General features: G+C 44.3%; 1 protein-coding gene across 21 annotated transcripts in view; it reads right to left on the bottom strand.

Annotated features, from left to right (window-relative positions):
- BTNL9 (butyrophilin like 9) overlaps positions 1-14,993 on the bottom strand; it is a 35,802-nt gene extending 20,809 nt beyond the window's left edge. For 18 of the 21 annotated variants that reach the window (XR_015167277.1, XR_015167278.1, XR_015167279.1 and 15 more), the window contains exons 1-4: positions 14,818-14,993; positions 9,239-9,373; positions 6,374-6,721; positions 4,564-4,845 (exon numbers count right to left, since the gene is read on the bottom strand). Coding sequence is in view for 18 of the 21 variants with exons in the window: in XM_086411058.1 (XP_086267184.1) it covers positions 4,564-4,845; positions 6,374-6,721; positions 9,239-9,347 (739 nt within the window). In the remaining 3 variants the exon portion in view is untranslated. The remainder of the gene's footprint in view (positions 1-4,563; positions 4,846-6,373; positions 6,722-9,238; positions 9,374-14,817) is intronic. The other 3 variants (XM_086411061.1, XM_086411062.1, XM_086411065.1) reach the window with 1 other exon arrangement.
- Positions 14,994-15,703: the final 710 nt, after the last annotated feature.

Genomic DNA, 15,703 nt, shown 5'->3' with positions numbered 1-15,703 from the left:
TTGCCGGGAGAAATATCAATAACCTCAGATATGCAGATGACATCACCCTTATGGCAGAAAGCGAAGAGGAACTGAAGAACCTCTTGATGAAAGTGAAAGAGGAGAGTGAAACAGGTGGCTTAAAACTCAACATTCAGAAAACGAAGATCATGGCATCTAGTCCCATCATTTCATGGCAAATGGATGGGGAAACAATGGAAACAGTGAAAGACTTTATCATTTTGGACTCCAAAGTCACTGCAGATGGTGACTGCAGCCATGAAATTAAAAGACACTTGCTCCTTGGAAGAAAAGTTATGACCAACCTAGATAGCATATTAAAAAGCAGAGACATTACTTTGCTAACAAAGGTCCATCTAGTCAAGGCTATGGTTTTTCCAGTAGTCATTATGAATGTGAGAGTTGGACTATAAAGAAAGCTGAGCACTGAAGAATTGATGCTTCAACTGTTGTGTTGAAGAAGACTCTTGAGAGTCCCTTGGACTGCAAAGAGATCCAACCAGTCCATCCTAAGGGAAATCAGACTTGAATATTCATTGGAAGGACTGATGCTGAAGTTGAAACTCCAATACTTTGGCCATCTGATGCAAAGAACTGACTCACTGGAAAAGACCCTGATGCTGGGAAAGATTGAAGGGAGCAGAAGGGGACAACAGAGGATGATATGGTTGGAAGGCATCCCTGACTTGGTGGACATGAGTCTGAGTAAGCTCTGGGAGTTGGTGATGGACAGGGAAGCCTGGCATACTGCAGTCCATGGGGTCAAAAAAAGTTGGACACGACTGAGTGACTAAACTGAACTGAACTGATTGCTCTGATGAATCCATGTGTCATATTGCCCTTCGTGCAAACACCTGGCTTCTACTTCTCATCACACCTTTGCAAGAATTGTTAGCAAAGCCATGTAGGGCTGACTGACAGTTCCCCTCTTCCCACTCCAGACATCCTAAGGAGGATCTGCCCAGAAGCAGAGTGTGGTGCAGAGCTTATAGAGACAGTGGCCAGACAGTAAAGAAATACATGCAAAACAGAGCAATCCTCTAGAAACTCTTGTGGAAATTTGATAGAATAATTTTATGTCTGTTGAAGATAATGAAATTGGTGCTTTTATCTCAATGGTCTTTAATTTTTTCTTTTTTATTGTAGTAAAATAAACAACACAAAATTTACTATCTTAACCATTTTAAGTTTATAGCTCAGTAGCATAAGTACATTAACACTGGAAATTCCCTGGCAGTCCACTGAGTTCAATCCCTGGTTGAGGAACCAAGATCCTGCAAGCCATTGTGGCATGGCCAAAAAGATTAAAAAAAAAAAAAAAAAAAAGTACACCAACATGATTGTGCAACCAACACCAGCAGAACTTTTTTTAATTGTCCCAAACTGAGAGTCTGTACCCATTAAACACTAACTCCCCAATCTTCCCACCCCAGCCTCTGGTAACTTCTATTCTGCTTTTCCTCTCTATGAATTGATGATGCTGGGTACCTCATATAAATAGAATCATACAATATTTGTCCTTTTGTGTTTGTCTTTATTTCACTTAACATAATGTGTAGTTTTGGTTGGTTTTTAATTTTCTTTTTTTAGCAGTGTGTTTTTATTATTTGGTAAAAGTATTGAGCCACAAAGGACCGGTCCTTCTCCACAGATGGTTTTTGAGAGCTCAGAGTCCTATGCTTTGATGACCTGTGATCTACATCTGGCTCTCTGTTCCAGCCTTTCCTGCATCTTTCCAGCTCCTCCAATAGCTATGCACATTTCCACCTCAGGACCTTTGCACTTGCTGTTCCCTCTACCTAAATGGTCTCCTTGCAGAAATCCATGTGACCAACACCCTTTGTCAAGGTTAAACACAAATTTAAAGGTTTGTGCAAAAAAGCGAGCGAGATTCCCCTTCCCCTTCTCTTAGACTGTTTCCTTTAGAAAATTTATAAATTATTTCTCTGTCCCTTCAAGTGCTTCTCAGGTGGCACTAGTGGCAAAGAACTCAACTGCTAACGCTCTCTGACATAAATCACAGCAAGATCCTCTATGACCCATCTCCCACAGTAATGGAAATAAAAACAAAAATAAACAAACGGGACCTAATTAAACCTAAAAGCTTTTGCACAAAGAAGGAAACTATAAGCAAGGTGAAAAGATAACCCTCAGAATGGGAGAAAATAATAACAAATGAAATAACTGACAAATAATTAATCTCCAAACTATACAAGCAGCTCATGCATCTCAATACCAGAAAAACGAACAACCCAATCAAAAAGTGGGCAAAAGACCTAAACAGACATTTCTCCAAAGACATACCAATAACTAATAAACACATGAAAAGATGCTCAACATCACTCATTGTTAGAGAAACCCAAATCAAAACCACGATGAGGTATCATCTCACACCAGTCAGAATGGCCATCATCAAAAAGTCTGCAAGCAATATATGCTGGAGAGGGTGTGGAGAAAAGGGAACCCTCTTGCACTGTTGGTGGGAATGCAAACTGGTACCGTCACTATGGAGAACAGTGTGAAGATTCCTTAAAAAAAAAACGGGAATAGAACTGCCATATGACCCAGCAATCCCACTACTGGGCATACACCCTGAGGAAACCAGAATTGAAAGAGACACATGTACCCTGCACGCGTTCACTGCAGCATTGTTTACAATAGCTAGGACATGGAAGCAACCTAGATGTCCATCAGTAAATGAATGCATATAGAAGTTGTGGTACATGTACACAATGGAATATTCAGTTTAGTTCAGTTCAGTTCAGTCGCTCAATCGTGTCTGACTCTTTGCGACCCCATGAATTGCAGCACACCAGGCCTCCCTGTCCATCACCAACTCCCAGAGTTCACTCAAACGCACATTACTCAGCTATAAAAAGGAATGCATTTGAGTTGGTTCTAATGAGGTGGATGAACCTGGAGCCTATTATACAGAGTGAAGTTAAGTCAAAAAACAAATACTGTATATCAATGCATACATATGAAATTTACAAAGATGGTACTGGTGATCCTACATGCAGGAGACACAGATGTAAAGAACAAACTTTTGGACTCAGTGGGAAAAGGCAAGGGTGGAATTTGAGAGAATAGCACCGAAACATGCACATTACCATATGTAAAATAGATGACCAGTACAAGTTCAATGCATGAAGCAGGGCATCCAATGCTGGTGCTCTGGGACAACCAGAGGGATAGGGTGGGAGGGAGGTGGGAGGGGGGTTCAGGATGGGGCGGACACGTATACCTGTGGCTGATTCATGTTGATGTGTGGCAAAAACATCACAATATTGTAAAGTGATTATCCCCCAATTAAAATAAATAAATAATTTTTAAAAAGGAAAAAAAAAACAACTGGTTAAAAAAAAAAAGAACCTGACTGCCAGTGCGGGAGATGCAAGAGACCTGGCTTCAGTCCCTGGGTCAAGAAGATCTCCTGGAGGAGGAAATGGCAACCCATTCCAGTATTCTCGCTTGGAAAATCCATGGACAGAGAAGCCCAGCAGACTACAGTTCATGGGGTCAAAAGGAATTGGACACGACTGAAGTGACTTAGCATGCACATTCCTTCAAGATGTATATAAATGTTTCTGAAAGTTATATAAGGACCTTCCAGCTTTACAATGGAGGAATGATTTTCTTAAGGAGCTCAGAGCCATTTCTTTGAAATGGAAACATCAAGAAGAAAGCACTCCTATCTCCAGGCCTCCTGGGAGGTTCCCTTAGGCACCTGGCTCCAAGTTGTAGCTACATGCTTGTCATTGAGATAAGAGATATCTTTCTCCTTTGCATAAAAGCAATTAGCTAACACAGATGTTACAAGTTACCCAATTACCAGGTGAATTTTGGGTGAACTATGTATCACACACATATATATCCCTATGAACATTAAACCCATCAGTGGGGGCCTCATAACAAAACTTTGATGCTAGATAATGGCCTCACTTTCAACTCATTGCCTAACAGTCTTCTTTCCTGATTCACCACTTTAAAATCCATGTATATATATACAACCCACCATACTTAGCACTATTCCCTGCTTCATGTTTCTCTGTATCACCTAATACCTTCGAACATGTGCTATAATTTACTCTTTTGTGTATCTGTTTCCCCCATGGAATGTGCACCTGAGGGCAGGGGTTTGGGGAACATTGTGAGTGCTCAATAAATATTGTTTGAGGGATAAAATTAGGAACACGTGGGTTCTTATGATGCTGTCTAATAATATTGGCTTTCTGGAACCTCCCCCAATTACTGTACTCTTAGTAGGTTTTAAATATTATGGCTTCAGGTGTCAAGTTCAGCCTGCCCTGTACACAACCAAGCTCCAGAGCCCTTGTGTCCTAATAGATGGTTTTGGGGATAATGGCCTGGAGGAGGACATGGCAACCCACTCCAGTATTCTTGCTGGAGAATCCCAGGGACAGAAGAGCCTGGCAGGCTATAGTCCATGGGGTTGTAAAGAGTCAAACGCGATTGAAGTGACTGAGCACACACACACATAGGGATAATGGACATGGAGAACTTAAAGGCTAAGAAGATGAGGGTGAGCTGGCACCCACTGACCTGCTATGTGGACCACAAACTCTTTCTTTTGGCCTAGGAGGTGGTTCTGGATGGAGCAGGACACGTTGCTGTGGGCCCCCTCTTGGACGACCACAGACGTTTCCAGACTGAATAGGCCTTGGACATCCTCAGTGATGTTTTCAGTCTCCGGGGGCAGGCATCGTCCATGATGGTCTCTCCACTGAGCCTGTGGCTTGGGGTACCAACCATTGGAGTGGCACCTTAGCTGAATGCCTCCCTCCTTGAAGCCCTCAATGGAGATATGAGGGTCTGAGCCCAGTCCTGGGAGAGGCAGGAAGAGTAGGAAAGATCAGGCTCCTTCCCAGATGTACATGAAGTTCATGTCACCATTCACCATTTGCAGTCACCATAAGGCATGGTGACTGTGACTACTCAACATATGTGGGCTTGCAGCCCACCATGGATTATAAATGACAGGCTAAACTGTAGATGGCATGTGGGGACAGCACTACCTCTGAAGGGCATTTTTAAATAGGGAAAGGCTGCTGGTATTTAGCCATATAATGCAAGGGACCATCCCCTTGGTTGAAGAGTAATCCCATCCAAAATTTCAATAGATTGTCTTCTCTATCTCTTGAATCCCACCAGAACTAAAATATCTTTGTTATGCATACTTTTAAAAATCTCTCTACCCAAGTAAACTAGCTTTATATTTTGAATATGCAAAACATTAATATGGTTTAAACATCAATACTATAAAAAAAGGTAGATCAAAAAAGCCCCAGGCTTTTCTCCATCCTTTGCATCTCACTGCTCCCTCTCCTTTAAGTAACCAATTTCATTAGCTTCCTGTGCTTCTTTTGTGCCATGTTTCTTCTTTCTTACACAAAAATTAATATGCTATAGAGCTTCTTTTGCATCTTGCTTTTTTCTCTTAAAAACACCCTAGAAATCACTCCACATCAGCTTAGCACTTGTCCTCAATTTCTTCCTCTTTTTTTTTTTTTTTTTAAGCTACATAGCTTGATATAGACCTTACTCAGCACCTATGCTTGGACATTTAGGGAGTTTCCATCAACCCTAAGTACTCATTGGAAGGACTGAAGCTGAAGCTAAAGCTCCAATACTTTGGCCACCTGATGTAAGGAGCCGACTTATTGGAAAAGACCCTGATGCCAGGAAAGATTGAAGGCAGGAGGAGAAGGGGGTGGTACAGGATGAGATGGTTAGATGGCATCAGTGAATCAATGGACATGAATTTGAGGACAGAGGAGCCTGATGTGCTGTAGGCCATGTGTTCGCAAAGAGTTAGACATGACTTTAGGGACTGAACAGCAGCAACACTGCTGAACAATGTAAATTTATACAAACGCCTTTCTTTCAGTTGGAGTTGTGGGAGGTATATATCCAGGGTCAACTCCCAGAGGTGGAATTGCTGTTCAAAGGCAGATACAAAGGAAGTCCAGTTAGCTATTGCCAAATCCCCCTACCCTGAAGCTCAGGACTTTGAATTCCACCTGCACAGTAAGAAGGGTCCTGCTTCCTCCAACAAGAGTGTGTAGTCCAACTATTGAATGTTTGTCAGTCTGATAGGAAAAAATTACCTCTCTGTAGTTTTAATTTGCCTTCTTCTCACTGTGAGTAAAATAATTGTCTTTTCCTTTGTTCAAGGGCCATTTTGTGTGCATTTTGGGGGTTCATTTCCTAATGAATTTTTTTAATATTCTTTTTTTTTTTTTTTAATTAGAGGAATTTTCCCTTTCTCTGTGCTTTTCAATCTATCTTCTCTTGAGCTCTTTCCAAATGGATCCTTCTTCCCTCTGTGTTGGGGATTGACCAGATCACTCACCTGCTACCTCCAGCTCCCAGGTCGCCTCCCCAGTGAAGTCGCTGGAGAGGAAGCGGCACCCATACAGACCCTGATCGGCGGGGACCATGCGGTGGAGCCGCAGAGTCACACTGCCATCTATGATATCATCCCTGATGAGTTGGGTCCTGTTCTGGAACTGCTTCATCTGCCAGCCATAGAACTCCTGCTGCTCCCGGTACAGGTGCACCACGTTCGAGGCCTGGCTCCAGAACCAGAGGATCTCCATGTGCTGGGCGTCCCGGTATGGTGACAGGTGGCAGGAGAATTCCACTTCATCCCCGACATGTGCCAGAATGGGTTCCTCATGGCCTACCACCCTGATCTCCTCTAGGACAAGATCCCAGACAATGGCCCAGATTAACTTTCCTCAAATAAGATAGTGTACATATGTTTTGTGGGTTGGTTTTTTTTTTGCCAAAGATTCCATGTAATTTAATGCCTCAAAAATGTTTATTTGTTTGTTTGTTTGTTTTTTACAGCTCAGAAATCCACAGTGAACTATTCAAATGACAAAGGTGAAACACTCTACAGTACAACCAATCCTGTTTCTTGAACAAGTAATTGTCATGAAATCGCTGGATGCGCCATGTTAAAAACTACACAAGACACATTACAGTTCAGTTCAGTTCAGTTCAGTCACTCAGTCGTGTCCGACTCTTTGAGACTCCATGAATCGCAGCACACCAGGCCTCCCTGTCCATCACCAACTCCCGGAGTTCACCCAGACTCACGTCCATTGAGTCAGTGATGCCATCCAGCCATCTCATCCTCTGTCATCCCCTTCTCCTCCTGCCCCCAATCCCTCCCAGCATCAGTCTTTTCCAATGAGTCAACTCTTCGCATGAGGTGGCCAAAGTACTGGAGTTTCAGCTTTAGCATCATTCCTTCCAAAAAAATCCCAGGGCTGACCTCTTTCAGAATGAACTGGTTGGATCTCCTTGCAGTCCAAGAGACTCTCAAGAGTCTTCTCCAACACCACAGTTCAAAAGCATCAATTCTTCGGCGCTCAGCCTTCTTCACAGTCCAACTCTCACATCCATACATGACCACAGGAAAAACCATAGCCTTGACTACACGAACCTTTGTTGGCAAAGTAATGTCTCTGCTTTTGAATATGCTATCTAGGTTGGTCATAACTTTCTTTCCAAGGAATAAGCGTCTTTTAATTTCATGGCCGCAGTCACCATCTGCAGTGATTTTGGAGCCCCCAAAAATAAAGTCTGACACTGTTTCCCCATCTATTTCCCATGAAGTGATGGGACCGGATGCCATGATCTTCGTTTTCTGAATGTTGAGCTTTAAGCCAACTTTTTTACTCTCCACCAGATACAAATGTGTGGTGGGGTACTGGTAGCTGGTTTGAACCAATCAGCTGCCAATATTATTCAGGGGATGGTTGTGTCAATATGGCCAGGGCATTAAATTAAATGGAATCTTTGGCAAAAAAAAAAAAAAAAAGTACACTATCCTCTTACGTGAATAAAAATTGACATATTTGCATAAATGTGCAGAATAAAAGATCTGAAAGAAGAAAGACCAAATTACTGATGGTGATCATTTCTGCATGGTGTGAATAGATGTTTTCTTATTTTTGCTTTTGTTTTCCTATTTTGCTTTTTTGATTTTCTAATATTTTATAATGTACACGCACAGCTTCTATAATACCAAAGAATATTAAAATAATCTGGGAGGGGTGCTTCTTGCCTCATGGGTTTTCCTATCTAAAATCAAATCCTGCTGTTGAGATTTTTATTCATCTGGATCTTTCATTTGATTGTCCTCTGCAGTGATGTCTCCACTGGCTGCTTTACTCCCTGTTTTCTGCAATTTCCATGAGAGTCGCTGTTCCTTCTGCAGTGCCTTTCCACCCTGCATGCCTTCATTCATTTTTTTCTGGCTTCTGTGTTCCTCCTTTCCTTCTTTCAAATCTCGGCTTAATCCCACCCCCAATTCTTCCTTTATGAATTCCTCCCATCCTTCACTTGGCCCATATAGCATGGGAGCACCTTTCTTCTCTCCATATGAGACCCCTTGTTGCCTATTGCCTTGACAGTGCTCCTACCAGCTTCCCTCTTCAGGTTCTCTCCAGCTGTCACTGCTCCCATGCCTGATGCCTGGCTCTTTTCCTGGGCGTACCCTGCCTCAGACTGTCTCTTGCAAGGTTCTACTCATACAGTACCTCCTGTCATGGCCCTTCTTGGCTTTCTGGAAAAAACAAATTGGTCTCTTAGCTGTGATCCCAGGTCTTTGGGTACATTTCTCTTGCAGCTCTGGTCACACAGCTGGACAGTCATGTATATCATGTCTGTTCACCGTCCTTGAACAGACTGAGGATTTGGGCTGTTCTTTGTCAATCACTTCAGCATCCCTGGTTTCCAGCTCAGGGAGTTGGGGAATTCTATTTGCATAATTAGTTTACATTCTCTGTTAGTTGCTTCTTTCATGAGAGATGGTATGACCAGGATCCTTTGTGTTCTTCAAAAGCTATGGCTTATATCGCAGCAGAGGAGTTAAAAATATTTTCCAACTGGTTCAGCCTAAGTATAGATCAATAAGACTTTCCTGGCACCCTCCCACTATGCCTTCTGCCATGTTTGTGAGCTGTGGAGTTGTTGGGGATAGGGGGGCCCTGAAGGGATGGTGGAGAAGCACTGTGGGGCTGGATGGTGCTCAGGGTCAGTGACTCTTTAATAACTGGGATGGAGGGCTTATTTTGTAGCCCCTGAGACAGCCTAGTAAAAGGCTGCAAGATCTCAGTCCTGGAATAACCTGCAGAAGGGGTGGGCAGAAGCTGATGTGCTCGCTGAGGTCCTGGCTGTCTGGGATATAGTTTAGACATGTTACCTGAGCACAGCACCCTGGGCTGGAGGAGAAGGAGCAGGTGAGTGAGGAAGAAGAGACTGCTGGGCAGACGTCCTCGCTGGTAGGAGTTCAGGAAGACTGAAAAATCCATCACTTTTCCACAGAAGTGGGGGCCACCTGCAGAGGGATAAAGACATACTGGAGTGATGCAGTAGAGTTAGAACTCCATGTATCAGGCCTGACATCTGTTATTGCCTCAAGTCTTTTTTTGGGGGGGACTTGCAAGCTCCAGGGCCTGGCTTCTTTCAGTCATAGCCAGATGTGAGAGTTGCTTCTAATTTTAACAGGCAGCATTGCTTGTGGTGGGGTTGACCCTTGCTTGGACTCACAGTCCTTTAACAGGACAGGGCCAAAGGGTCCCAGAGGAAGCAGCTTCTGAGCTTCACATTGTTTAGGGCCAGGAATAGAGCCATGCATTGTGTGGGAGCTGAGTTAGGTTTCAGTGACTTGGCCCAAACAAAGGGAAATCTATAAGAACTCCCAGATGCGTTTTCCTTTTCTCTGCCCAAACCTGTTCCTGATTCCCTTTGACCTGGAACATCAGGTCCACAAAACAGAGGAACAAACACAGTGCACTTTCCTAAGTGGCATGCACGCCTGGCTGCCTTTTAACTCCAGCCACACCTAGGACACCTTTTTCCAGCCCTGAGACCTCAGGTGGAGTTCCCAGGAGGTCAGTTGATGACTGTCACTGAGTTAATAACATCTTTAAGACCACAGTGATGGGGCTGTCTCATCGATCCCTCCCCAAACCCATCTGTGGCCCCAGAGACCCAGCCCCAGTGCAAGCAAGGGCTGTTCCCTCTTCACTCCTGATGCCCCTTGAGGAGCTGTGGTAATGTAATATGAGAATCAGTGAGCCTGGGCAGCCAATTCATCTTGGGAAATATACAAGCCTCCCCACATTTCTCCTCTATTTAGTTGTGGGACTTTATGCAGACTATGTAACTTGTTGAACATTAATTTTTTCACTTGAACAATAGAAGAAACCAATCCAGCTCAGAGGGTTGTTAAGCCTTCAAAGTGAGATGGATGCTCTTTAAAGAAAAATCAGCTCCTCCCTCTGCCTCCAACTGCTTTCTTCTCCCCATCTTCTTCTAGAGGCTACATCCCTCTCCTTTCACTCCATCATAGCATCCCAGAGCAGAAAGGCCCATGGCAGTTTCTACTCTCCAGCTTCCCCAGTCTCCCCTCTCCCTCTGTCTGCCACCCCACTCTACTATTTGGTTTGCCTTTTCCCACAGACCTGCGAGATGGCACCTGTTCCTGGGGTCCTGTGGCTACAGAGCCCCAGCCACACCATCAGTAATATCACCAGCAGGGTTTACATGAAGGACTTTAGTTCTTTTTTTATTGTGTGGTTGATTTACAATGTCTTAATTACTGCTGTACAGTAAAGTGATTTATTCTTTTTTTTAATATTTATTTCCATTATGGTTTGTGTTGGGCTTCCCTGGTTGTTCAAATGGTAAAGAATCTGCCTGCAATGTAGGAGACCTGGGTTTGATCCCTGGGTTGGGAAGATCCCCTGGAGAAAGGAATGGCTACCCACACCAGTATTCTTGCCTGGAGAATTCCAAGGACAGAGAAACCTCGTGGGCTACAGTCCCTGAGATCACAGAGTCGGACACAACTGAGTGACTAACACACACACAGTTTGGGTTATAGAGACTTCCCTGGTGGCTCAGACGGTAAAGAATCTGCCTGAAATGCAGGAGACCCAAGTTCGATCCACTTTCTTTTTTAAAAATATTTTCATTATGGTTTATCATAGGATATTGAATATAGTTCTCTATGCTATACAGTAAGACTTTGTGTATCCATCCTACATATGAAAGCTTACAGTAAAAAAAGTTGAATTGCAAGAGTTGAATGACAGTTAGCAGGGGAAGAGGATGGGGGAATGTGGTACATGTTGGTCAAACGGTACAAGCTTTCAGTTACAAGATGCATAAGTTCTGAAGATCTAACGTATAGAATGGGATCATAGTTAATAATACTGTATTGTATACTTAAATTTTGCTAAGATTAAAGTTTTAGTGTTCTCACAACAAACAAAAAAGATAACTATGTGAGATGGTAGATATGTTAATTAGTTTGGTTGTGATTATTATTTCACAATGAATGTGTTTATCAAGATATCATGTGGTACAAATATATACAATTTGGGGGGCTTCCCTGGTGATCCTATATATAGGATTTCCCACTGCCAATGCAGGGGGCCCAGGTTCAATCCCTGGTCAGGGGACTAGAGCCCACACGCTGCCACTAAGAGTTCACGTGCCACAACTAGAGATCCTGTATGCCACAACTAGAGATCCTGTATGCCGCAACTAAGACCCAACACAGCCAAGTAAATAAATATGTTTAAAAAAATAAATAATACATACCATTTTTATTTGTCAATCATACTTCATAAAGCTGAGAGAAAAATGTATTAGCTTTTAGTAAATTATTTTTCTGCAACTATTCAGGTAGTCATATTTTTTTTTCCTCCTCTTTCAATTGATTAATTTACCTAAACTGTCAAAATCCTTAGAATAAAATAGTTGACAATGAAAAAAAAAGCTAACAGTATGTGAAAGACTTTAAAACTGTTGGTCATGTAGCAAAAGATGGTCTGAGGAAGTGTGTAGGTAAGTTGATGGAAGGCAGGCAACATGAATGACCTCTGTGCTGGAAGGACCTGGGCTGACAGGACCACTGCCAGAGGGAGGGGCAATGGCCTTTGAGTCAGTGGGTCAGGGGCCTTGCCTCATGGAAAGCAGAGGCTAAGTTGGGGAGGCTTCATTCATGCATCAAAAGGGGCCCCTAAGGAAGGAGACTGGAGTCCCCTTTCAAGGGGGCCTGGCTGTTTTGATAGCCAGCAGCTATTAGAATATGATCACACAATAACCAGCAGAACAGAGGCCCTGGGCCAGAGCCCAGGCTCAGGCTGGGCAGTCTAGCCTTTCACCCTTTTGGCTGACAGCAGGAATGTGTCTGCGACAGGCCCACCAACTGGGAGCAAAGGACACAGAGCCCTATGAGTGTGAAGCTCTAAGGATACATCAGCACCAGCTAAGGCCTTCCAAAACAAGAGGAGCTCAGAGGGTGTTTATGGATCCATATGGACTGGCCAGACTGTGAGGAATTAGTCAAGACTTGTGCTAGGAACAACTTAAGTGTTCCCAAGGCAGCAACAGGGCATTAGATGGGCCTGCAGCTGGGGGAAGGGGCACCTCACAGCAGGATCAGTATTCAAGGTCCCATATTCCTGGGGAAGGAGGAAGCTGCCATCTATCAGTCAGTCTGTGTGTTCAAGACCCCGGAATTACTATCAGGACTGCAGTTCTCTGTTGTGATACACTCTTGCGATTTCAGTCACTGAGGCTGCAGGTGGAAGAGGTCATAAACACACATACATACATGCATATGTCCACAATAATAAAAACTAATATGAATTGAGTGCTTACTATCTACCCAGAACTTTCCTATATCAGAAGTATTATTACTATTATTATAGGACCAAGGTACAGACAAGGAAACTGAAGCAGAGAGAGGCTAAGTGACTTGCCCTGCACACATGGCTGGAAGGTGGTGGAGTTGGGGGAGTTCCTCCCAAGCTCTGCACTTCTCTGGACACAGCTTCCTCACCAGCAGTGTCGTGTCAAGGGCACCTCAGTTCTCCTGTCCCCCAATTCACGACCCCTGTTAGGGACCACCTCGTCACAGACTGCAGCACTCGCCCTGACAGCATGTCACGGCAATTGAAGAAGTGGCTTGAGTCCCCAGATGTCAGCCGCAAGACTAACCAACCAATAAATGAATATAAACAAATCCACTTGTGATAAAACAGCTTAAAATGAGTGTTTCCCTCAGACCTTGTCAACAGCATCTTCTCCAGCAGGAGGTCATGCTCCATAGTACTTTTGCTTCCAACACGAAGGAGCTGATTTTAAAGCCTTTAATTGGAGGGAAGCCGTCTGGTGAATTCTTGAAGGGAAAATAGAGGGGCTGAGATAGCATATTGAAAAGCAGAGACGTTACTTTGCCAACAAAGGTTCATCTAGTCAAGGCTATAGCTTTTCCAGTGGTCATGTATGGATGTGAGTTGGACTGTGAAGAAAGCTGAGTGCCAAAGAATTGATGCTTTTGAACTGTGGTGTTGGAGAAGACTCTTGAGAGTCCCTTGGACTGCAAGGAGATCCAACCAGTCCATTCTGAAGGAGATCAGCCCTGGGATTTCTTTGGAAGGAATGATGCTAAAGCTGAAAGTCCAGTACTTTGGCCACCTCATGCAAAGAGTTGACTCATTGGAAAAGACTCTGATGCTGGGAGGGACTGGGGGCAAGAGGAGAAGGGGATGACAGAGGATGAGATGGCTGGATGGCATCACTGATTCGATGGACGTGAGTCTGGGTGAACTCCAGGAGTTGGTGATGGACAGGGAGGTCTGGCGTGCTGAGATTCATGGGGTCTCAAAGAGTTGGATACAACTGAGTGACTGAACTGAACTGAACTGAATGCTCCCTTCCTGTTCTAAAGAGCATATTCCTCCCCATTTGCTGCCAGAAGTTTGCCTTTTCCAACCTCCCTCAGCAGTTGAAACACTCTGATCCTTACCCCTCTGAGAGGAAACCCCTTCTGATCTCAGCTATTCACATCACAGTGGAAATGGATTTTAGCTTCCTTTTCTGATGGTGAGGTTTTGCTGGGGAAAGGTGAGAGACTGGACACGTTGCAGATTTGAGGAAGATGGAAGACCCAGGGAGGGGAAGGATGGCCCAAAAGGGGGTCCCAGGTTAGAGTTAAGCTCTGCTGGTGGGGAACATGCTCCCTGCTCTCCAGGGAGCCTTTGAAGACACAGGGAGATATAAGGGTCGTGCACACCAATGCCAAAGAAATGCTGCTACCCTCCACCCAAGTTTATCTTTCCTCTTCTTTCTGTGTTCCTTCTCATTTTTTCCCTGGCCACACTCCAACTTCACTCCAGTTTTCTCCTCCTGCATGTCCAACTCCTGAACAACATTTATGTTTTCTTGATTTCCAGTCCTTCAACTCTTGAGTTTCTCTTTGAATATTATTTTACTTTGCTTTTGCTGTTTTGTAGGCTTGGGCTGTGTGTGCTTTGCCCCTCTCTCATTCCCTGTGTCCTAAGCCTTAAGCCCCCAGGGGTAGGACTTTGGCACATTTGCACCCTCTCCTCTTTCAGCACCCACGGCAATGCTTTGCCCTCCGCAAACTGTTAGTTAATGCTCCCTGGCTTGCTTTGGTTTTATTTCAATAGGTCCACAACAGTATTTACACCCCTGGTCTCTAAGGGAGATGAATCGCCCCAAGGAGAGATCTTCAATGAGGTTTCATATGGCTTGAGGGGGAAATGGGATGTGTCTGAATCCTTCCTATTCAGGTGGAACTGCCAGAACAGGCATCTCCCCTCGGTCACACTGACATCCTTATCCTGCAGCCAGGTTCAGCTGATAAGATGGTACCAACCCATGCTGTGCTATCTCCTCAGCCCTCATTTTCTGTGTCCCATTTCTGAAAGGTGGAGGTTTAGACAGGATTGAGTCACATACCTGGCAGATAGCAGCAAAGGGTCCAAAATGACAGGTGATCTCAAGTTCCCTGCAAGGCAGACAATCACGAAGTATTCTGGCTCCAGATGCTAAGGTCCTGTAGACACGAGCTGACACAATAGAAGGGGACCAGCTCTTCTGTGACAGAATTATTCACTCACCTTCCACATTAAGATACATGCTGCTTGCTCAGCCCCTTGTTATAAAAACCAAGATAGATAGAACAAAACGAGGAAGTCTCTGTCACATCCTGCCTGAATTGAATTTCCATGGAAAGTGCCCCCACTAAGGTCTTAGAAGTAGGGTAAAGGTATCTGGGAGTTTTGTAGGGACTGCAAACTACAGAAGCTCAGAGCAGGGAGAAGACGCTCCAGCTGGCTGCCCAGGATCTCTGGGGTTCCAGGGAGGCAGGATGGCCATGCCTGCCCCTTTCTCTTCACCATCATAGCAAAACATATAGAGACTGGACAGGAATATCCACTGAGGATTAGGAAAGGTCTGGTGCTCAACTCTTAACTCTGGTGCTCAACTCTTACCTCCACAGGGTTAAGGACAGTAAGAAAAATAATCTTGGAACTTGGCCATGAGTAAAACCTGCAATAGCTGTTCACATACAACTTGGAAATGCAGCAGGGTGTTGTGCTGGGACTCCTCTAATGGAGCAAAGCTCAAAAAGAGGAGAAACAATGACTATCCCACCCTTACCCCATTTTTCCATATGCCACTGTGCCACTTTGGTGTTAGTGGGAATGAAGCACAATGGACCAAGGTGCCAGCCTAACCAGCTATTACCCCCACCCTGACATCATTCCTAGGGGACAAGTCAGAGCTGTGGTACAGGGGAATTCAAGCACATGGAGGACTCCCAGAAAGAAATGCCTGATGT

This window comes from Bos grunniens, chromosome 7, assembly GCF_055505025.1.
Source record: "Bos grunniens cultivar Pamir isolate PY7600 chromosome 7, Bosgru_T2T1.0, whole genome shotgun sequence".
NCBI lineage: Eukaryota > Metazoa > Chordata > Mammalia > Artiodactyla > Bovidae > Bos > Bos grunniens.
Note: the sequence above shows the minus strand (reverse complement) of the source record. Positions and strands in the feature narration are given on the sequence as shown.